General features: G+C 48.2%; 1 protein-coding gene across 4 annotated transcripts in view; it reads left to right on the top strand.

Annotated features, from left to right (window-relative positions):
• Positions 1–23,354, top strand: part of LOC147690253 (60 kDa lysophospholipase-like) — a 520,410-nt gene that overhangs the window by 271,450 nt on the left and 225,606 nt on the right. For all 4 annotated transcript variants that reach the window (XM_086937888.1, XM_086937890.1, XM_086937887.1 and 1 more), the window contains one exon: positions 7,486–7,598. In XM_086937888.1, the coding sequence (XP_086794014.1) occupies positions 7,486–7,598 (113 nt within the window). The remainder of the gene's footprint in view (positions 1–7,485; positions 7,599–23,354) is intronic.

A 23,354-nucleotide genomic window follows, 5' to 3' on the forward strand; every position in this document is an offset into this window, starting at 1 on the left:
AGTGTTGCTGCTCTTGAAGATTTGCGGAGTTTGGTCCAGATTTTATCCCAAAAGGGAACTGACCAGGAGACAGACAAGTCATGTTCCCAGGACTCCTCGATTTTGGATTTAGGTCTTGGAGTCTCACTAGTGTGAAGATATTTATAAATAGCAGTAGATTTTGGTGTGGTACGTAAGAAGGAGTGGAGTGAGGAAGTGAGAGTGGATGGGGGAGAAGGAGGATTGGGTTGAGTGAGGAGATCGTATTTCAATAAAACTGCGTTTTTAAGCGATTGATAGTGGCGTGCACAGGAGGTGGGTAAGTTATAAAGGATGCGATGTTCATGAAAAGATAGAAAAGAGGAGTTTGAAAAAAGTTGGGAAATCCATTGCAGCCCTCGAGTATGCCAAGATTTCCAGAAAAAGGGTCTGTCTCGGATGAGTAAGGAGGTGTTATGCCATATGGGGGAGGAGAGGAAATCGGCAATAGTGTTAGGGGGTGAATGGGAGGAAGAGAGGAGTATTTTTGTGGTAAACTTATGAATCGGAGTAGAAATAGATGCAGGTTTGCGAGAGAAGGAGAGGTATTCGGAAAAAGAGAAGAGAGAAAGAAAAAGACGTTCAAGTTTGGCCCATAATGGACATGGGGTGTCAGGGTCTTGGAGCCAAAAAGAGGCTTGTCTCAATTGGAACGCCTTGTGATAGGCTGGGAAATCAGGGAAGTTAACCCCACCCTCTGATTTAGGACGAATCAAGCGCACCAGGGACATTTGTGGTTTCTTTTTGTGCCAGAGAAAGGAGATTAGAATGGAGTTGATCTGTTTGAAAAATTTGAATGGGATAGGGACCGGAATATTAGAGAGCGTGTATAAGACAATGGGAGATAGCATCATTTTTATAGTGTCTAGGCGGCCCCACCAGGAGAGGTAAAGAGGATGCCATTTGGACGTGAGATCTGTCAATTTTTGAATACATTTGGACATACACAGAGAAACGGTATTTGGGATGGTGGGGGCAACATGCATTCCAAGGTACTTGATATGGGAAGGTTTCCATGTGAAGTTGGAGGCAGCAAAATCTTGCTTGAATGTAAATTTGGTTAAAGGAAGGATCTCACATTTGTCATTGTTAAGTTTATAACCAGAGATTTGGGAGAAAGCATGGACTTCGGTAAGAAAAGCAGGAATGGAGACGGAGGGGTTGGAGACAAATAACAGAATGTCATCCGCATAGGCAGCTAGTTTGATGTGGGAATCTGATAGTTGGTAACCATGGATGGAGGGGTTTTGACGAAGCTTGGAGAGGAAGGGTTCTAAAGCCAAGTTAAAAAGAAAGGGGGATAGGGGACATCCTTGACGAACACCTCTTTTTAAATCAAAAAATGAAGAAGTTTGACCATTGGCACAAACCGCTGCGCGTGGGTTAGAGTAAAGCAGTGAAATTAGGGATGTAAAAACAGGACCGAAACCGAACCATTGGAGGGTATGAAACAAATAAGTCCACTCAATCCTATCAAACGCTTTTTCAGCGTCCAAAGCAATGGCCGCAAGAGGGTGAGGCAAAGTGCGGGATTTAGAGAGAATGTTAAAAAGGAGTCTGGTATTGTCAGTGATAAATCGGCCTTTGACAAAGCCGGACTGTTCTTCACCCAGTAAGTCTGGAAGGAGAAGATCGAGCCGAGCTGCAAGAGATTTTGCAAAAATTTTGTAATCAGTATTGACCAGAGAAATCGGCCTGTAATTTTTGCAATATTGAGGATCCTTCCCCTCCTTGGGTATGAGGCAGATATGAGCGTCTGAAAAAGAGCCGGAGGAGGAGCCCAAGGAAAGGAAGGTGCCAATGAGGGAATGGAGTCTGGGTATAAGAAGCTTTGAAAAGTGGAGAAAGAACTCTACTGTGAAGCCGTCGGGCCCAGGGGCTTTGTCTTTTTGGAGGGTTTGAAGTGCTTTGAGTAATTCTTGTTGGGATATATCGTGTTCTAATTGAGAAAGGTCAAGTGGAAAATGTGATGGTTTTTGTATGGTGGAGAAAAAAGTGTCTAGTGAGTGGGAAGATGGTTGAGTTTCAGAAGAATATAAGGTCTTATAGAAAGTAGAGAATGTAGTGAGAATGTCTGCATCTGTGTGTTTAAGGTTCGAGTCATTGTCGTAAATAGATTCAATGTCCAGTTTGTTGTGTTTCACCTTCAGATAATTGGCCAAGATCTTTCCAGCCTTGTTTTTGCCCCCATAGAACTTGGCACTAGATTTTAATAAATACAATGATGCATCATCTGTAGATTTTTTGTTGAATTTCATTTTAGCGCTGATGAGGGCAGTTAGAGTTTGCTGTGATTGGGAGGTAAAATAAGAATGCTCCAATCTCTTAATATCTAGAAGGATGATTTTAGTAGCTTCTCGAGCAGCTCTACGTTTTTTAGCAACAAAGCCAATGATAAAGTGCCTCGATGCCGCTTTAAAAGCATCCCAAATAGTATGTTTGGGAACAGGGGAGGTATCGTTTAGGGCAAAGAATTCATGCGAGAAAGAGGTGAAGGCTGCAGTAAATTTGGGGTCTAGGAGAAGAGAATTGTTGAAACGCCAACGTTTAGGGCCTGTTGATTTGGGTAAGAGATCCAATTGAACTAATGTAGGGGCATGGTCAGAAAGTAAGATTGGACCTATTTCTGCATAAGATAGAGATTGAGCAATATTGTGGGTAACAAAAATGTAATCGATTCGAGATTGGGAATGATGACATGGGGAGTAGAAAGTAAATTCTTGGAGATTTGGATTACAAAGACGCCAAGCATCAGTGAGTTTATGTTGGGAGATGGTTTGGGAGAAGGATTTGTGAGGTTTGTTAGGAATGAAATGTGCTTTGGAGTTCCTGTCTAAAAAGGGATCTAAGGGCTGATTGCAGTCTCCCGCTAAAATGAAATTATCATCAATGAATCTGGTAACATGCTGGGAAAATGAATGCCAGAAAGTGGGATCACCAGTGGTAGGGGCATAAACATTTAGAAGAGAGATTGGAACATTCTTAATAGAAAGTTTAACATAAGTCCAACGGCCCTCAGTATCTGACTCATGAGCAATCATAGAAGGGGAAAGAGCTTTGTGACATAGAATAGCAACTCCATTACGCTTACCATCCCCAGGGGAAAAATAAACATCACCCACCCAGCTTCTTTTCAATTTGACAGATTCTTCAGCAGACAGATGGGTTTCTTGCAAAAAAGCAATGTCCACATTTAAACGCGAGAGATGAGACAAGATTCTTTGTCGTTTGATAGGTGAGTTGATGCCCTTAACATTCCAAGTGATTATTTTAAGAGACATATCATATCAAAGAAGAGGAAAAAAAGAAAAGCAGAAGAAGAGAAGAAAATTCGAGAGGGACCCAGAGGAGTAAGAAAAGCAAGGAGAGCGAAAAGGTCAATGAACGTCAAGACATGATAATAATGAGCAAGAAGATGAGGAAGGGGGGAAAGACGTGAGGAAGAAAAAAATATAGGCGGTAGATGTAGAAAATCCGGGAGGAGAAAAGTAGAAGTGAGTGGAGTAACAAGAAGGAGCCGATAATAAAAGAGTATTGGAGAAAGAAGAGAGAGATACATCTGTAAAACAGAAGAAACAAGTAACTGATGCGGAAAAAATGAGAAGATAGTCCAGAGACACATCATATCGAAAAAAAAGATGAAAACTAAAGAGAGAGAAGAGGGTGTAAAGGAGAGCAAAAGAATTAAGAAGCCCGGAAGAATAAGAGATTCGATAAAAAGCAGTGGAGTATAATAAAGAGTAAAAGAATGAGGGAAGAAGAAATAGGGTGAGGAGAAGAAAAGTAGGAGCGAGTTGTGTAGAGGAGGGGATGAGGTAGACCAAGAGATAGTCAGAATAGTAGATAGAAGACAACATAGAAGAGTATTCGAAGAACAAGAAAAAGAGACACCTGTGAAATAAAGAAAATTGGGGGACATAAAAGCAAAAAAGATACAGGGAGGAAAGTGAACAACTGGGGGGAAAGGGAAAACATACTTACGAAGGGTAGAGATGGGGAGGGTTGATCACCAGGGGAAGGGTACGCAAGGAGATGAATGAGGGGGGAGCGCCAGGCAAAGGAAGCAAGCGTCCGATGCAAACAAACCAACAGGTCAGGGGAATGACGCCAAACATATTGTAAAACCTGCAAGGAGAAGGGAAGAAAGATAATAATGAGTGAGACGAATGGGAGAGGGTGAAAACAAGACAATAATGAGTAGCAAAAAGGTACGCAAATAAGCGGCAGTGAACAATAGTAATTAACGAACAGGGAGAGAAGGAAAACGAAGGGAATAAGGGGGAGAATAGGAGAACATGAGAACAGGAGCCGCCTGAAAACATAACAAGAACAAGCAAAAATACATTCAACTAAGCACGACAAGCATGCAGATTAACTGAAATTTCAACGCTGTAACACGCAGAAATCATGGCGGGAAAGCTGACGAGGAGCTAGAGAAGTCCATATCAGAGGCTTGAGTTGCATTCAAAAAGCTTCGTAGGCGAACAGGATCTTCATATGTCGTAGTTTTGTTGTTGTAGGTTACTCGGAATAGGCATGGATGGAAAAGACCGTATCTGGCTCCAATGGCGCGGAGCTCCGGTCGCATGTCCAAGAAGGCCTTGCGTCGAGTAGCTGTAGCTCTTGCATAATCCTGTGCGAAGAAAAGGTTGGAGCCTGACCATTGCAATCGAGGGGAGGCACGGGCCGCTGATATAACTTTGAGGAGGTCAGTGTATTCTAAAAAGTACATGATGACACCTCTTGGCCGTGAAGAAGGAGAGGAAGTAGAAGGGAGGCGACCCAACCGATGTGCACGCTGGATGTTAAGCGTGGTATCTTCAGGTAGATGAAGGAGCTTGGGCAGAAATGATTTGAAGAAGGCAATGGGATCAGTCCCCTCGCAATTCTCCGCAAGGCCGTAGAGACGAAGATTGTTGCGCCTGTTACGATTTTCCAAATCTTCAACCTGCCTTTGAAGAGAAGAGATTTGAGATTGCATGTGTGTTACTTTAGAGGATGACTCCTGTAGAGCTGTTAGGGAATTTTCTACTGTAGTCACTCTGGCATCCATCTGAGACCAGTTGTCAGTAAGAACCTGCAACTTAGAGTTAGTTTCTTTCATGAAGGGTCTGAGGGCGCGTATTTCTTCCAATAACAGCTCCATGGAAACAGCTGATGTGGACCCCGTTGGCGATGGAGGATCTTTTTTAGGACGTTTCGACGTGACCTTCCCTGGAGGCTGGATGGGCTTCTCCGTGTTAGACTGCGACATTTGAGTGATGATTCCTTGAGAGGCCTCGAGGTGCGCCAGTGCAGAAAAGACTTTGGAATTTTTAATGAAGATGCGGCGTGGAGGTTTGGAGGTGCGAGAGAATGCCTTCTTTTCCATAAAGACGAAGAACAATAAGGAACACTACTAGTCCAGAGGCAGTGAAGAGTATGCGTCGAGGCTTTTAACTGAAAAACTGCGCAAGGTGCAGGTATACCATGAAGTGAGGAAAATGGATGGACCAGTAATCAAGTCTCTAATTGAAGAAGGTAGAACATAAATTGCGAGAGCAGAGAGCCATCATGGGGACAAAGTGTAGAGAAATGACAGCCTGTGGAGCAAAAAGGGTTCGTCAAAAAGAAGACCACATGAGTATAAGGGGAGCAAATGAAGGAGAATGCACAAAAAACCGTGCTCAGCACTGCTCCAAATTGTAAATAGCGTTGGATATGTGGCCAAGAGAGAAAGCAACGCAGTTGACGTATAGTGGAATTAGTCTGAATGCTTTTGCAGGGTGGCTGAGGAGATGAGAGAGCATTTGCTCAAAATGGCCGCCACAGAGATAAAAAGCGCAAACCAAACCTGCCAAAAATCATTCAGAGGCAGCACGCAGCATTCACAGGCAGCGGTGAAATAGTCAAGCAAAAAGCACCTCACCATGAGAAATTGGCGCTGTGTGGGGCTCCGTGGTGAATGCGCATTGTTGTGGGTCAGGAGCGCCGCAGTCCGCGCTAAGAACACACAAAATGGCGGACGCGACTCTCAGTCAGCCGCGTCCGCGATGTAAACGTGAAAAACGGCCATACCGCCGCCTGGGAAGGATCGCCGACAAGAGCCCCGCTGTCACTGCAGTCTCCGGTAGTGAGGAACGAGCGTTGCAGGGTCAGGTGTGCCAGGAAAAGCGGCGAAATCCCCTGGCGACCGGGAGCGCCTACATCCGCGCTGCCGTCCTCGCCGGGCGCCAAGCCACGCCCCCCACTTATAATGTCTAATAATGGACTTGGACACAATTGGGGCATATCTGCTTATGTAGTTATGCCCTCCCATGAGTTATAATGGGCCCTGCCTTAGGGCTGTAAGACCTGCTGTAGAGGTTATTTACCTATTCCTCTTACATTGCTGATTGGCGTGCAACACAGGGATGTATGCCAGGTCGACTCTTCACTTTTATCTGCACCAATACACACAGGCTGCTGTGGCATGTGTTTGAGGGGTCTCTTAGGAGGGCATAATACACGCTGCAGCTCTTAGAGACCCTTTCTGGTCACAAGGCCCTTGGTACCACTGATACGTTATACAAGGAACTTTCTTAATTTGATCTTCAGTTTTCTGCTCCTTTTATTTTTATTTGTATATTCTTGAGCTCCTACTCTTGCAAATTATTTATTTTTTTTAGAGTGCTTTTTTCTGATTGTGACGTTGCATGAAGGAAACTATGTCCAGCGCAGCACTGGTATCATTGTAGAAGTGACATGCCAGCATTTGAATCACCCGGCAGATGTGGACTTGTTTTATAGATGACATGGAACTCCGATATTTTAGAGAACCCTGAATATCCAAATGGCAAATTGTATGGAAAATATATCTTTCTCCACATTGTCACGGTTCTGGTCCCCCTGGTGTGTATGCACAATCCTAAAATGTGGTATATTAGTTAAAATACAGATGCAGAATCCTAAAGTGTGGTGTAATAAATGTAATATCGAGCAGCAAATTGGTATCAGATAGTGAGTGCCTTATTTCAGAGAAGTAATATCCACCTGACGTATAGCCTGCACTGTGGCGTTTCTTGCAGGAACAGCTGGCCAGCTTTATCTTTGGGCCCAGCTGTCCAAAACCTTGAGGCTGTGTGCTAATGCATTGTGAGCTTCAGCTACATAATCACGAGTCATTCTCAAAAACCAAAACCATTTGTAATAGTTTGAACCCAGCACTAGATGGCAGGATACAACTTCAATCTTAAACACGACAAGCTGCAAACAGTAGGCCGCAGGTATGTAACATTTCCTATTGTTAACAAGGACAAGGATTCCAATTGGTTATTTTGTATTCATTGTTCTGCATCATCCCTGGTTTTTGTGAATATTAATGATTTTGATATACACACATGATGCCAATAATGTGGTTCTACTCCGAGGTCTACGTTCCACTTTTAATTTACCACGTGGACATGGAGTGGGTGGTCACTGCTAAATATGTTTTCCTGTGTTTTATAGTTAATTGGGAAAATGTGTGGAAGCCCAACACACTAAAGAAATTTAGTGTGCAGACTGACATGAACCGAAACGTTGGATTGCTGCGCATCTTTCCAGGGATTACAACAGAAACAGTAGGTTTATTTTATGTGCATATCATTAACAATGTAAAAGTCTATTGATCCAGTGATATGGATACTGTACCGTAATGGGAAACCAGATAAATGAATGTATTGTGGATTTCTTTAGAAAAGCTGCTGCATTACTGTTCATAATCTATAGGTCCATGCTTATTATTTGTATTGAGAAAGGGAATATTCAGAGAGGACTCTCTATGGGGACAATTTACTTACCTCGTTTTACTGTATGATATTTAATCCTCTATTGTGTTGTGTGTACAGAAACAAGTATTCCTGTCATTTCAGCTAGATCAAGAAAGCAGATGCATCTTCCTTGAAGGGGAGCTGTCCATCTCATGTCCTAATATCTCCCACTGTTCCAATAATTCTGCTTCTTTTAGAGTCTTGATTTTCATCTTTGTCAGCTCTCTTCTGTTATACTTCTGTTGCCCTTTAGTTTCATATTTTCTTCTGTCCTCTTACCCCGGCTTCGTTCTCCTTATTTTCCCCCTTGCAGTCCGAGAACTAAGACTAGCCCAGCCCCCTATAATTCACCTGCTTTATCCCCACACATGTCCATTCACCCCCCCAGACCCAGTGAATACTTCCTTCCCTATTGGCATTTTGATAGATGTATTATTTTCTATCTGGAATGCACCTTGTGACAAAATCAGGCATTCTCCCTTTGCTAATACTCTAAAGCACTTCACTTGTTCTCTTCTGATGTTTGACTACCGTATCTTACAACTGGATAAATGTTAATTATTGCACCCAAGAGCCTAGTAATCCACAGTCCTTGATAAAGTATGTTTAACTTTGCTAAATCATATTTTTTGTGAGTTGATTTTATTTGTTATTCCTCCCTTTCTTGCCCTTTGTAGGCAAATGTCGTTCTTGTTTCAGTAAAACAAGCAGCCTCTGTCATGTACTTCACCTGCATATAGGTGTGATGGATTTTTGTTTAGCCCTTTATACCACCCCAAACTTGCCATTTCCTAAAAGCATGAGGGGTAATGGTTTGGGAAAAAGGCAACATGAGAAGGGAGAGGATGTTTTGGCTGGAATGAGCAAGGATATTGTTGGTAGCCATCTTGACCAAAATACTCACTAGACGGAGTGACCCCTTGTGGGTGTCTGACACAGGGAAAGAGATGTGAGGCCCAGACAATGTGGTTAGGACAGTAGATGGAAGGGGAAATGGTCAATGGTAAAGCAATCATGGCTCTGACAGAAAAGTAGAAATTACACTACATGATTTAGGAGAAGCTTGGAAATGCCGTATCATGCCTGCTCTGACGCTTATCTGTACTTCCGAAAAGCGCCAGGATGCTCCTTCGGGAGTGACAGCAGCACTTTATACTTACACTTCATACTTATAAACATACATTACAAATGTCCAAGGGAGCCATTTAAATTTGGATTTCTTGCTCTTCTCACCCTCACCACCTCAGGCAACAGGAGGAGTTTTTAACATGTTCTGCAATGCTGCAGTTAAATCGGAACCATGAAATGTATGCTGAATTACTAACATATCATGGGTAGAAGATTTAATACATCAAATTACATTCGAGCGCTTTGCATGCAGGATTGTCAGCAATAACCATCTCAGTGCATTTTGCAGGTTTACCTACCGTAATGCCCTCAAACATTTGAATAGTATGAAGTATGCCAAGAATGATCAACATTATGTCAGTGATGGCCACCATTGTGCTAGAAATGCTTCTGGTAGTTGCAGACTGAAAGGGTATGGACCATGCCTATGAACAGGGCAGTGTTGTAAGTAGATTAGGTAGGCAGCAGGACTCCTCTTCAAGTTATTAAGATAGATTTATTAAGTTAGTACAGCAGAGCAGTAAACTTCACAGCTGACCAGACCTTCAACTGCCAAGGCTGGACACTTCACATACCAGATAGAACACTCTTAGGTACTATGGGAGATTGGTAAGATAGGAACACTAAGAAAGGACTACAGACACAAAGTAGCCATATTGAAGTAAGTATAAATATACAACAGGCAGCTACATCTCCCAGCAGCAAATAATGTAATTATCCTGCCCCCACTTGCTGTCCAGCCCCTGCTATCTTTGGCAGCTGGACATTGCAGCACATGTCTCAACCACTTCACTCCTGGTCTTGTTGTACTTATCATTCTACCCGTCTACAATCTGGTTACTGGTAGTTGAAAGTTACACATAGGATTGCCCTGGTTAACAGGGATGTCTAATGCAGCCTTCCACAAACAGATACATTTACGTGCTGGCAGTTAGCAGTAGCGAGAAGCAGAGATGGAAGTCGTTCTTTCTATAGGGTTTCAGAAAGGGGGTGGTGATGAACAGAGTGTCTGAATTAAGCAGACCACTCTTACCCAGTCAAAAGATCAGGGCTTGATCCATCACCGTTATTTAGCTCACTGCATCACCCCAGTTCAGAACCTGGCTATATGCAAATTAGTCTGACCCAGTGCCTCATGGGAACAGGGCATACCAACCTACCAAGCCGATTCTTCACCGGAAAGGAGACAAGCTTCCGGGGACCGGTTTCTGGCATTTCAGCCGTCGTCGGCCCGGCTTGCTTGAATCCTGGTGGTGCAGTGAGCAAGGGACTCATGTCTGAGTATACCCTGCCACACCTGTAGTGGCCAAAAACGTTTCAGAAAGGGGGTGGTGATGAACAGAGTGTCTGAATTAAGCAGACCACTCTTACCCAGTCAAAAGATCAGGGCTTGATCCATCACCGTTATTTAGCTCACTGCATTACCCCAGTTCAGAACCTGGCTATATGCAAATTAGTCTGACCCAGTGCCTCATGGGAACAGGGCAGACCAACCTACCAAGCCAATTCTTCACCGGAAAGGAGACAAGCTTCCGGGGACCCGTTTCTGGCATTTCAGCCGTCGTCGGCCCGGCTTGCTTGAATCCTGGTGGTGCAGTGAGCAAGGGACTCATGTCTGAGTATACCCTGCCACACCTGTAGTGGCCAAAAACATTTCAGAAAGGGGGTGGTGATGAACAGAGTGTCTGAATTAAGTAGACCACTCTTACCCAGTCAAAAAATCAGGGCTTGATCCATCACCGTTATTTAGCTCACTGCATCACCCCAGTTCAGAACCTGGCTATATGCAAATTAGTCTGACCCAGTGCCTCATGGGAACAGGGCAGACCAACCTACCAAGCCAATTCTTCACCGGAAAGGAGACAAGCTTCCGGGGACCGGTTTCTGGCATTTCAGCCGTCGTCGGCCCGGCTTGCTTGAATCCTGGTGGTGCAGTGAGCAAGGGACTCATGTCTGAGTATACCCTGCCACACCTGTAGTGGCCAAAAACGTTTCAGAAAGGGGGTGGTGATGAACAGAGTGTCTGAATTAAGCAGACCACTCTTACCCAGTCAAAAGATCAGGGCTTGATCCATCACCGTTATTTAGCTCACTGCATCACCCCAGTTCAGAACCTGGCTATATGCAAATTAGTCTGACCCAGTGCCTCATGGGAACAGGGCAGACCAACCTACCAAGCCAATTCTTCACCGGAAAGGAGACAAGCTTCTGGGGACCGGTTTCTGGCATTTCAGCCGTTGTCGGCCCGGCTTGCTTGAATCCTGGTGGTGCAGTGAGCAAGGGACTCATGTCTGAGTATACCCTGCCACACCTGTAGTGGCCAAAAACGTTTCAGAACGGGGGTGGTGATGAACAGAGTGTCTGAATTAAGCAGACCACTCTTACCCAGTCAAAAGATCAGGGCTTGATCCATCACCGTTATTTAGCTCACTGCATCACCCCAGTTCAGAACCTGGCTATATGCAAATTAGTCTGACCCAGTGCCTCATGGGAACAGGGCAGACCAACCTACCAAGCCAATTCTTCACCGGAAAGGAGACAAGCTTCCGGGGACCGGTTTCTGGCATTTCAGCCGTCATCGGCCCAGCTTGCTTGAATCCTGGTGGTTCAGTGAGCAAGGGACTCATGTCTGAGTATACCCTGCCACACCTGTAGTGGCCAAAAACGTTTCCAAAAGGGGGTGGTGATGAACAGAGTGTCTGAATTAAGTAGACCACTCTTACCCAGTCAAAAAATCAGGGCTTGATCCATCACCGTTATTTAGCTCACTGCATCACCCCAGTTCAGAACCTGGCTATATGCAAATTAGTCTGACCCAGTGCCTCATGGGAACAGGGCAGACCAACCTACCAAGCCAATTCTTCACCGGAAAGGAGACAAGCTTCCGGGGACCGGTTTCTGGCATTTCAGCCGTCGTCGGCCCGGCTTGCTTGAATCCTGGTGGTGCAGTGAGCAAGGGACTCATGTCTGAGTATACCCTGCCACACCTGTAGTGGCCAAAAACGTTTCAGAAAGGGGGTGGTGATGAACAGAGTGTCTGAATTAAGCAGACCACTCTTACCCAGTCAAAAGATCAGGGCTTGATCCATCACCGTTATTTAGCTCACTGCATCACCCCAGTTCAGAACCTGGCTATATGCAAATTAGTCTGACCCAGTGCCTCATGGGAACAGGGCAGACCAACCTACCAAGCCAATTCTTCACCGGAAAGGAGACAAGCTTCTGGGGACCGGTTTCTGGCATTTCAGCCGTTGTCGGCCCGGCTTGCTTGAATCCTGGTGGTGCAGTGAGCAAGGGACTCATGTCTGAGTATACCCTGCCACACCTGTAGTGGCCAAAAACGTTTCAGAACGGGGGTGGTGATGAACAGAGTGTCTGAATTAAGCAGACCACTCTTACCCAGTCAAAAGATCAGGGCTTGATCCATCACCGTTATTTAGCTCACTGCATCACCCCAGTTCAGAACCTGGCTATATGCAAATTAGTCTGACCCAGTGCCTCATGGGAACAGGGCAGACCAACCTACCAAGCCAATTCTTCACCGGAAAGGAGACAAGCTTCCGGGGACCGGTTTCTGGCATTTCAGCCGTCATCGGCCCAGCTTGCTTGAATCCTGGTGGTTCAGTGAGCAAGGGACTCATGTCTGAGTATACCCTGCCACACCTGTAGTGGCCAAAAACGTTTCCAAAAGGGGGTGGTGATGAACAGAGTGTCTGAATTAAGCAGACCACTCTTACCCAGTCAAAAGATCAGGGCTTGATCCATCACCGTTATTTAGCTCACTGCATCACCCCAGTTCAGAACCTGGCTATATGCAAATTAGTCTGACCCAGTGTCTCATGGGAACAGGGCATACCAACCTACCAAGCCAATTCTTCACCGGAAAGGAGACAAGCTTCCGGAAACCGGTTTCTGGCATTTCAGCCGTCGTCGGCCCAGCTTGCTTGAATCCTGGTGGTGCAGTGAGCAAGGGACTCATGTCTGAGTATACCCTGCCACACCTGTAGTGGCCAAAAACGTTTCAGAAAGGGGGTGGGGATGAACAGAGTGTCTGAATTAAGCAGACCACTCTTACCCAGTCAAAAGATCAGGGCTTGATCCATCACCGTTATTTAGCTCACTGCATCACCCCAGTTCAGAACCTGTCTATATGCAAATTAGTCTGACCCAGTGCCTCATGGGAACAGGGCAGACCAACCTACCAAGCCAATTCTTCACCGGAAAGGAGACAAGCTTCCGGGGACCGGTTTCTGGCATTTCAGCCGTCGTCGGCCCGGCTTGCTTGAATCCTGCTGGTGCAGTGAGCAAGGGACTCATGTCTGAGTATACCCTGCCACACCTGTAGTGGCCAAAAACGTTTCCGAAAGGGGGTGGTGATGAACAGAGTGTCTGAATTAAGCAGACCACTCTTACCCAGTCAAAAGATCAGGGCTTGATCCATCACCGTTATTTAGCTCACTGCATCACCCCAGTTCAGAACCTGGCTATATGCAAATTAGTCTGACCCAGTGCCTCATGGGAACAGGGCATACCAACCTACCAAGCCAATTCTTCACCGGAAAGGAGACAAGCTTCCGGGGACCGGTTTCTGGCATTTCAGCCGTCGTCGGCCCGGCTATAGGGGCCACTACTTTATGGAGGAGAAGTTTGTTTTAGCAATTCTCTCTGTATTTATCATTTACTAGGATTTAAACTTTCAAACTCGGTTTTTTACTAGGATTCACACATGTTAGAGTGAGGGACCAGTACCCTTATCTTAGTGAGCAGGAGCCCAAGTAGTGCTGAAGCTTATATCAAGGCATGTTTGGGGCATGGGGCGATACAAGTTGCAAACTGACTCTAAAACGGGCAAGAACTGCTGAAACACAAGTAAGTAATTTCATAGGTGGGTGATTGTGTTACTGGTTTGTATCTTTGACTAGTGACGAACAATGAGGTGGGCCTATGTGTGTGTGTGTGTGTGTGTGTGTATGTATGTATGTATGCATGCATGTGTAAGCGTGTGTATGTGTGTATGTGTATATGTACGTGGGAATTGTGAGAAGTTGGCCCGATATGCAACGTTCGCTATTCTAGCGACCGCTATGTATCGTTCCAACGACCCTTATGGTGTTTGGTTGTAAGTCAACCTATAGACCAGCTATCCTAGTAGCGTGGATACGAGCAGTCTAAGGCTAAAGACTCGAGAGGGCGCGTTAAGCCAGCTGTTCACCAACACGTACCCCTTGAACACCCAGTGAAAGGACACCACACAAGTGTTATGAAAATAAACAGTATATTTATTAAGAATCACAACAGCCCTGTACTCTTTATGAGGACAGGGTACTAAGCACAAACCAAATCTCTTCAGCAAATACTTCAAGTGCACAATTAAAACAAGTGTCCGAGGACACGGAAAGTTTAAGGTCTCGGGCGGACCCGATAAGGCAAGTCGGAAGCGAGGGACTCAGGACCCTAGAGTAAAGAGGCTATGCAGGCACCGAAATGCCGAGTTACCTAGCCACGAGGGCTGCGGCTGCACAAGTCTTACAGGCGTCGGGGTCTTCGCTGACGAGCCAGGAGCCGGAAGAAAAGGAGTTGCTGGCCGGCGACCAGTGATGAATAGTTCGTAGAGATCCAAGCCTGGATCAGAGATCGATGACACCTGAAAGCAGAGGGGACCAAGTTCGTACTACTAGCCAGTAGTCAGAGGGTACCAGGAAGGCACCGGTTGGCCGTCACCTCGACTAGGTGAGTGGGCGACGCTAGGCTCTGCAGTCTCACGGACCAGGAGGCGTTGTCGGCGACCACGGTGGAGGTGCGAGCTGTCCCACGAAGGATGATGCTGTCGGCGTCGCTGGGCCCAGGATGGGGCAACAAGCCTGGCAAATCTCAGGGCCACGTGGTGGGCCTAAGATGGCGTCTTGAGTGGACCAGGAGGGTCCGGGGTGCTTCTCGCAAAGATGGAAGCAAGGGCCAGTCTGGAGCAACCAGACCAGCAGAGTTGTTTGTCGGTCGTTGTCAAGGAAGGGCACAAGCCAGCGGCTAGTGACCAGACAACGGGCTGAGCAGCGAGCAGAAGGGCCCCACGCAGGTCGTGGAGATGCTGGGAGACTGCACTTCGGTGCTGGAGCGGCTCAGGGTCGGGGCTTCTCGGACCCCAGAGCACTCACCAGAGGGTTACCTCGATGGTTGTGCTGGTTTAAGAGCGTGCAGGTTCTGATGATGGCCGGTCCCTCGAGGTCTCGTCGCACCCACAGATCACAGCTGTGCTGATGACGTGGGTAGAGGTCAGAGGTGCCAGGGAAGCCGGTTCTCGTCGAGCTGGGCCGTCGGATTCCTTGAGGAAGGACTTACAGCAAACCGCAGAGTTCTTAGATGGTGCCCGCTGATGCAGGGTGACTACTCCTTAGTCACAAGGGAGAAATCTTGAGAAGAGTCTCGAAGTCCTTTCGTAGAAAGTATTCTTGATTCAAAGATGATCTAATTTGGAAGGGTCCCCGCTCCGGCCTTTATCCTAAAGAAAGGGGTGGGTACATGACTAGGTCCTGCCCTAAGGTTGGGACCAGGAAGGGGGGTAGTTACACCCCTCTCCCCTGCCGGACTTTCCCCAGGCCAGGGCTGTCGCCCCTGGAACTGGTTCTAACCGGCAGATGCGTAGTGAGCACCGGGGTGCCACTCCGCAGTCACCTTCTCGCAAAAGCCCTACCTACCCAGAATACACAAACCCTGTCTGGGACGGTGCGAACACCGCCCTCGTCAGGAAACCCTTTGTCCGAGCGCTCCTCACTGGAAGGACTCCCAGCAGCAGGAGGTCAGACTCGTGTCTATGGTGGCAGCATCCATTTTGTGGAGCTGAGGCTTTAGTTAACTTTAACCGGGGTTCACAGTTACGTACATGTCGTGTCCCTCTAGAAGGGTGGAATGCTAACCTCATCGCCAGAATTGGTGAGAGGGCAGCACCCCGATTCGTATGACACCTTACTCGACATGCCTTGATAACGCGACACCGAAGTTACCGATGTGGTACGCGTTATCATGGAACAGCCATTGGGTCTTGATTCCGCAAGCTGCAACCGGGCTCGGCTCGGGCCTGAACCTAGCTCACACGAGCCCACGCACTCTGCCTTCAGGATTGTTAAGGCCTGCCATAGGAGTGACTGATAGGGACTCGGGTGTCCATTGTATGGTTAGATATAGAACTACTATACCTAAAGCGAAGGGTGATTACACGACTTCGCCCCAGCTGTCGTGCAGCCAGTTGTGTCAAATTTAGGAGGCCAGCCAGGGGTGGCATAATACATGCTGCAGCCCCTGGCGGCCCTGGGTACACCTATGCCCTGCGTTACGGGGTCTGATAAGGTGGCCCAGTACCAATTGGTAAATGCACCTAGGGTACATATCGTAATTTAGAAAGAGAACAGCCAGGCTGTGGGTCTGATTAGCAGGCCCACAGCCAGAGAAAGTCGTAAACCAGTGAAACAAAAGCAAAAAATCTGGGTGATCATAGGATTGCAGACCCTACTCTCCTACATGACCCCCCCCCCAAACGTCGGAACAATAAGCTAACCTTGACCAGGTGAGTCTTCTTGTTCTAAGTGGAAATATCTGGAGAGCCCATCGGCATTGCCATGATCAGTACCAGGTCTATGTTCCACTGTAAAGTCCATCCCCTGTAGGGAAATGGACCACCTAAGCAGTTTGGGGTTTTCACCCTTCATCTGATTTAGCCACAAGAGAGGCTTATGGTCGGTCTGAATCTTGAAGTGAGTGCCAAACAAGTATGGCCTCAGCTTCTTCAGGGCCCAAACCACAGCAAAGGCCTCCCTCTCGATAGCTGACCAATTCTTCTCTCTAGGGGTCAGCCTTCTGCTTATAAAAGCAATGGGCTGGTCTTGACCATCAAAATTCAGTTGAGAAAGAACAGCTCCCACACCCAACTCAGAAGCATCTGTTTGGACAATGAATGGTTTGGAGTAGTCCGGACTCTTGAGGATAGGCGCCGTGCACATGGCCTGCTTTAGGTCATCGAATGCTTTTTGACAGCTCGCTGTCCACTGAACCTTCTTTGGCATTTTCTTACTTGTCAGTTCGTTTAATGGTGTCACAATTGAACCATAGTTCCTGACAAACTTCCTATAGTAACCAGTCAGGCCCAAGAAAGCTCGAACCTGAGTCTGGGTGGTTGGAGGAGCCCAGTCCCTGATTGACTGTATCTTGCTCTCCAGTGGCTGAACCTGGCCTCCACCTACAAGGTGGCCCAGGTATACAACCTGTGTCTGCCCTATCTGGCACTTGGTGGCCTTGATAGTGAGACCTGCTGCTTGCAGCGCCTCTAACGTCTTCCGCAGGTGGACCAGGTGATCCTCCCAGGTGGAGCTAAAGACAGCAATATCGTCAAGATACGCCGCACAGAAGTCATCCAGCCCAGTAAGGACTTGATTCACCAACCTTTGGAAGGTGGCAGGTGCATTTTTCAGACCAAAGGGCATCACCACGAACTGATAATGCCCACCAGGGGTTGAAAATGCGGTTTTAGGCTTGGCGTCCTCAGCTAACCTGATTTGCCAATACCCAGCTGTCAGGTCAAACGTACTTAAGTAGTTGGCCGAAGCCAATCTATCGATAAGCTCGTCTGCCCTTGGTATTGGGTGGGCGTCAGTCTTAGTGACTGCATTGAGACCCCTGTAGTCTACGCAAAACCTCATCTCTCTCTTACCACCCTGGGTGTGAGGTTTCGGCACTAGAACTACGGGACTAGCCCAGGGGCTATCCGAGGGTTCGATGACTCCCAGCTCCAACATTTTCTGCACTTCACTCTTGATGCAGTCTCTAACGTGATCAGGCTGCCTGTAGATTTTACTCTTGACGGGCAAGCTGTCACCAGTGTCAACCTCATGGGTGCACCAATCGGTCTGACTGGGTGTTAGAGAAAACATATGTCTGAACGACTGAAGAACCTGTTTACAGTCGCTCTGTTGATGTTCGGAGAGGCTGCCACAAAAGACAACACCATCTACCGATCCATCGTCAGGATTCTGAGTGAGCAGGTCGGGGAGAGGGTCACTCTCTTCTTCCTGTCCCTCATCTAGGGCCATGAGCAAACTCATGTCCTTCCTGTCGACATATGCTTTTAGCCTGTTGACATGAAGCACCCTGTGGGGGCTCCGGGGAGTTCCCAGGTCGACCAGGTAGGTGACCTCTCCCTTTTTCTCCAGGATGGTGTAGGGCCCGGACCATTTGTCCTTGAGTGCTGCTGGGGCCACTGGCTCCAACACCCACACCTTCTGTCCGGGCTAGTAAACAGTCAAGACAGCCTTTTGGTCATGCCAAGCTTTTTGGAGTTCTTGGCTGGCCTTAAGGTTTTCAGATGCCTTTTCCATGTATTCAGCCATCCGCGAGCGGAGGCCAAGCACATAGTCCACTATGTTGGCTGCAGGCTTTTTGAGAGGTCTCTCCCATCCTTCCTTCACCAAACACAGGGGTTCTCTTACAGGATGCCCGTACAGAAGTTCAAAAGGGCTGTAGCCAACCCCCTTCTGTGGGACTTCTCTGTAGGCGAACAAGAGGCAGGGGATCAGGACGTCCCATCTACGCCGAAGCTTTTCAGGTAGTCCATGAATCATCCCTTTAAGGGTCCTGTTGAATCTCTCAACAAGCCCATTGCATTGTGGATGATAGGGTGTAGTGAACTTGTAGTTGACACCACATTCCTTCCACATAGCAGTTAAGTAGCTCGACATGAAGTTTGCACCTCTGTCGGAGACGACCTCCTTAGGGAAGCCCACTCTGGAGAACACTCCAACTAGGGCTCTTGCCACAACAGGTGCTGTAGTGGTCCTAAGGGGAATAGCTTCAGGATACCTGGTGGCATGATCCACTACCACCAGTATAAACTTGTGCCCTGATGCTGTTGGTGGTTCCATGGGACCGACGATGTCGATCCCCACCCGTTCAAAGGGCACCCCCACCACAGGCATTGGTATAAGGGGGGCCTTTGTCGTGCCACCTGACTTACCACTGGCTTGGCAAGTGACACAGGAGCGGCAAAACTCCTTTGTATCTTCGTTCGTGTGAGGCCAGTGAAAGTGTGAGACAAGCCTGTCCCACGTTTTCGTCTGGCCTAAGTGACCTGCTAAGGGAATCTCGTGGGCCAAGGTAAGTAGGAAACCACGCTGAGACAAGGGTACAACCAGCCTCCTGGTCATGCCAGGCTTGGGGTCTCTTGACTCAGTGTACAGGAGTCCATCTTCCCAGTATACCTTGTGGGTACCTGTGGCGTTCCCAGCAGCCTCAGCAGCAGCCTGCTGTCTGAGGGGTTCAAGAGAAGGGCAGTCTAACTGGTCCTTCCCCAGGTCCTCACTTGAGGGTCCCCCTGAACCCAAGAATTCAACTTGATCAAGTTCGAACTCCCTAGGCTCAGTTTCCCTCAATTCCTGTAGGTCAGCCTCCTCTGAGACTTGATCCACGACCTGGGGCAAGGGGGAAGGCGCAGCCTTAACCCTACCGCTCTTTTTCTTGGGAGGTGTCTGGTCCGTTGTTCCAGGATCCAGCACCTGTTCAGTGGGGCACTTCCTGACCTGTGACCTAGTCACAGCGAACACATGTGCTGGCAAACCTAACATTTCCATGTGAGTCCGGTGCTCCACTTCTGACCATTGTGATGACTCCAAATCATTGCCCAACAAACAATCCACTGGGAGGTCTGGACTAACTACAACCTTCTTTTGACCAGTTACCCCTCCCCAGGAGAAAGCTACAATTGCCATACTGTGATTGGTAGTGACATTGCTTGCATTGGTCACCAGGAATTCTGTACCTGGCATGATCTGTCCAGGGTCCACAAAGTTAGGCGTCACCATGGTGACGCTGGCACAAGTGTCCCTATAGGCCTGAGCCATCTTTCCATTTATGAAAGGCGTCTGTCGGTATTTGCCCAAAGTATTGGGGCTTACGTCAGGGGACACGTCCACGTCCCCTGTACTGACAAGGACAGCCTGAGTGAGTGTGCCAACTAAGTTGTCACGCCCCTCAGAACCCAGGGTTAACCCTACTAAACCCTTGGGAGGCGCACTACCACTGCTGACTGTACTAGGGGGCACAGGTGCCTTAGGGGCTGCAGTGGCAGGAGTCTGCCCTCCTCCTTTCTTGGTGCACTCACTAAACCAGTGAGATTTACTTTTACAGTACTGGCACCATCTTTTGGATTGGCCTTCTTTCTTCTTTTGGGGAGCCTGACCCCCACCCTCTTTGGGTTGTTGGGGACCTGTCGAAGACTTCTGGTCATTTTGTTCCCCTTTAGAATCTTTACCCTTCTGGTCTGCTTTCTTCTGACCACCTTGATTCTGGCCCTGGTTCTGTTTAACTCTCGTACGAACCCATCTGTCTGCCTTCTTTCCCAATTCTTGGGGAGAGGTCAGATCCGAGTCGACAAGATGCTGATGCAACAACTGGTTCTGACAATTGTTTAAAATTTGTTCTCTCATCATCAAATTATACAATCCTTTGTAATCAGTAACCTTACTGCCCAGCAACCAGCCCTCAAAAGCCTTAGTGGCACAATCGACAAAGTCAGACCAATCTTGAGACTGCGTTTTCTGGGTATCCCTGAACAGCACCCTGTACTGCTCAGTGGTTAGGCCGAACCCTTCAACGAGTGTATTCTTCAAGACTTGGTAATTGTTGGCGTCCTCCACCCTTGTGGTGAGGAGCTTGTCTCTTCCTTTTCCTTCAAAGGAGAGCCACAAGATAGCTGCCCACTGACTCTGGGGAACACCCTGCACAGTGCAGGCCCTCTCCAAAGAAGTTATCCATTTGTGGATGTTGTCCCCTTGTTTAAAGGGGTGCACTATCTTACCAAGGTGTTTCGTATCGAAACTCTTTTCCCTATTGCTAGGTACATTGCTGCCACCAGTGGGGACTACCCCACTTAACTGTTGCTCTCTCGCAAAGGCAAGCCTTTCTTTGGCCAGGGCAAGTTCTTCCCTTTCGATCCTCAGATTAGCTGCCCTTTCCTTAGCTTCGTACACTCTCCTCTGAGGGGACGTCATCCCTCTTTGAGAAGAGTTGTGAGAGCCATTGGTTTGAAGGGATCTGCCAGAGTCTCTTGACAGAGATCGGGCTCGTCCATTCCCAATGTTAAGCGGACCTGACAGTAGCGCCGGGGGTCCCCCAGTACCACTATCATGTTTGCTTAAGTTGGACCTGCTTAGTCTAACGACTTCTACCTGTCCCTTATCTGCCTCATCCCCAGAGGGATCCTCATCCTCATCATCCTCTACATCTTCGTTCTCAGTTGCGAGGTGGATGAGGTCAGGATCGTCTCTGGTTCCCTCGAGGGGGGGCATGTCTCCTTCTGGATTAGAAGAGCTAAGAAGTTTCTCAGCCCTTCTGGCATCATAAGTCTCCAAGAGACCAATCAGAAAGGACGTTGTGGGGTTAGACCCCTGCTTGATCTTCCTGGAGTGACACAGCTGTCTTAACTCCTTGAAGCTCAGCACAGTATATCCTGAAGGGATGACCTGTGGAGGGTCAACTGACACAAGGGGAGACCCAGAGTTTCCTCCTTTGTCCGACATACTGTTTCTAGTGTGGTGTAAGTGATGCACCTACCTACACTATGTGTTTACCTACTGTTCCCTTGCTAAGAGTTGTAGCCAAGGTGTGCTAGGCCCTGAGGAGCTACAACAGCTGGTTCAGTAGAACTCAGAGTATTCTAAGCTTTAGTTATATGTACTAACAGTACTTGTGCGATCTTTCAACAAGATATTCTTAGGATACGTGTGGTAAAACAACAGCAAGCTCAAATCCCAACCGCTGCTCACCAATGTGAGAAGTTGGCCCGATATGCAACGTTCGCTATTCTAGCGACCGCTATGTATCGTTCCAACGACCCTTATGGTGTTTGGTTGTAAGTCAACCTATAGACCAGCTATCCTAGTAGCGTGGATACGAGCAGTCTAAGGCTAAAGACTCGAGAGGGCGCGTTAAGCCAGCTGTTCACCAACACGTACCCCTTGAACACCCAGTGAAAGGACACCACACAAGTGTTATGAAAATAAACAGTATATTTATTAAGAATCACAACAGCCCTGTACTCTTTATGAGGACAGGGTACTAAGCACAAACCAAATCTCTTTAGCAAATACTTCAAGTGCACAATTAAAACAAGTGTCCGAGGACACGGAAAGTTTAAGGTCTCGGGCGGACCCGATAAGGCAAGTCGGAAGCGAGGGACTCAGGACCCTAGAGTAAAGAGGCTATGCAGGCACCGAAATGCCGAGTTACCTAGCCACGAGGGCTGCGGCTGCACAAGTCTTACAGGCGTCGGGGTCTTCGCTGACGAGCCAGGAGCCGGAAGAAAAGGAGTTGCTGGCCGGTGACCAGTGATGAATAGTTCGTAGAGATCCAAGCCTGGATCAGAGATCGATGACACCTGAAAGCAGAGGGGACCAAGTTCGTACTACTAGCCAGTAGTCAGAGGGTACCAGGAAGGCACCGGTTGGCCGTCACCTCGACTAGGTGAGTGGGCGACGCTAGGCTCTGCAGTCTCACGGACCAGGAGGCGTTGTCGGCGACCACGGTGGAGGTGCGAGCTGTCCCACGAAGGATGATGCTGTCGGCGTCGCTGGGCCCAGGATGGGGCAACAAGCCTTGGCAAATCTCAGGGCCACGTGGTGGGCCTAAGATGGCGTCTTGAGTGGACCAGGAGGGTCCGGGGTGCTTCTCGCAAAGATGGAAGCAAGGGCCAGTCTGGAGCAACCAGACCAGCAGAGTTGTTTGTCGGTCGTCGTCAAGGAAGGGCACAAGCCAGCGGCTAGTGACCAGACAACGGGCTGAGCAGCGAGCAGAAGGGCCCCACGCAGATCGTGGAGATGCTGGGAGACTGCACTTCGGTGCTGGAGCGGCTCAGGGTCGGGGCTTCTCGGACCCAAGAGCACTCACCAGAGGGTTACCTCGATGGTTGTGCTGGTTTAAGAGCGTGCAGGTTCTGATGATGGCCGGTCCCTCGAGGTCTCGTCGCACCCACAGATCACAGCTGTGCTGATGACGTGGGTAGAGGTCAGAGGTGCCAGGGAAGCCGGTTCTCGTCGAGCTGGGCCGTCGGATTCCTTGAGGAAGGACTTACAGCAAACCGCAGAGTTCTTAGATGGTGCCCGCTGATGCAGGGTGACTACTCCTTAGTCACAAGGGAGAAATCTTGAGAAGAGTCTCGAAGTCCTTTCGTAGAAAGTATTCTTGATTCAAAGATGATCTAATTTGGAAGGGTCCCCGCTCCGGCCTTTATCCTAAAGAAAGGGGTGGGTACATGACTAGGTCCTGCCCTAAGGGTGGGACCAGGAAGGGGGGTAGTTACACCCCTCTCCCCTGCCGGACTTTCCCCAGGCCAGGGCTGTCGCCCCTGGAACTGGTTCTAACCGGCAGATGCGTAGTGAGCACCGGGGTGCCACTCCGCAGTCA

The sequence above is a fragment of the Lissotriton vulgaris genome, chromosome 9 (genome assembly GCF_964263255.1).
Source record: "Lissotriton vulgaris chromosome 9, aLisVul1.2, whole genome shotgun sequence".
NCBI classification, from domain to species: Eukaryota; Metazoa; Chordata; class Amphibia; order Caudata; family Salamandridae; genus Lissotriton; species Lissotriton vulgaris.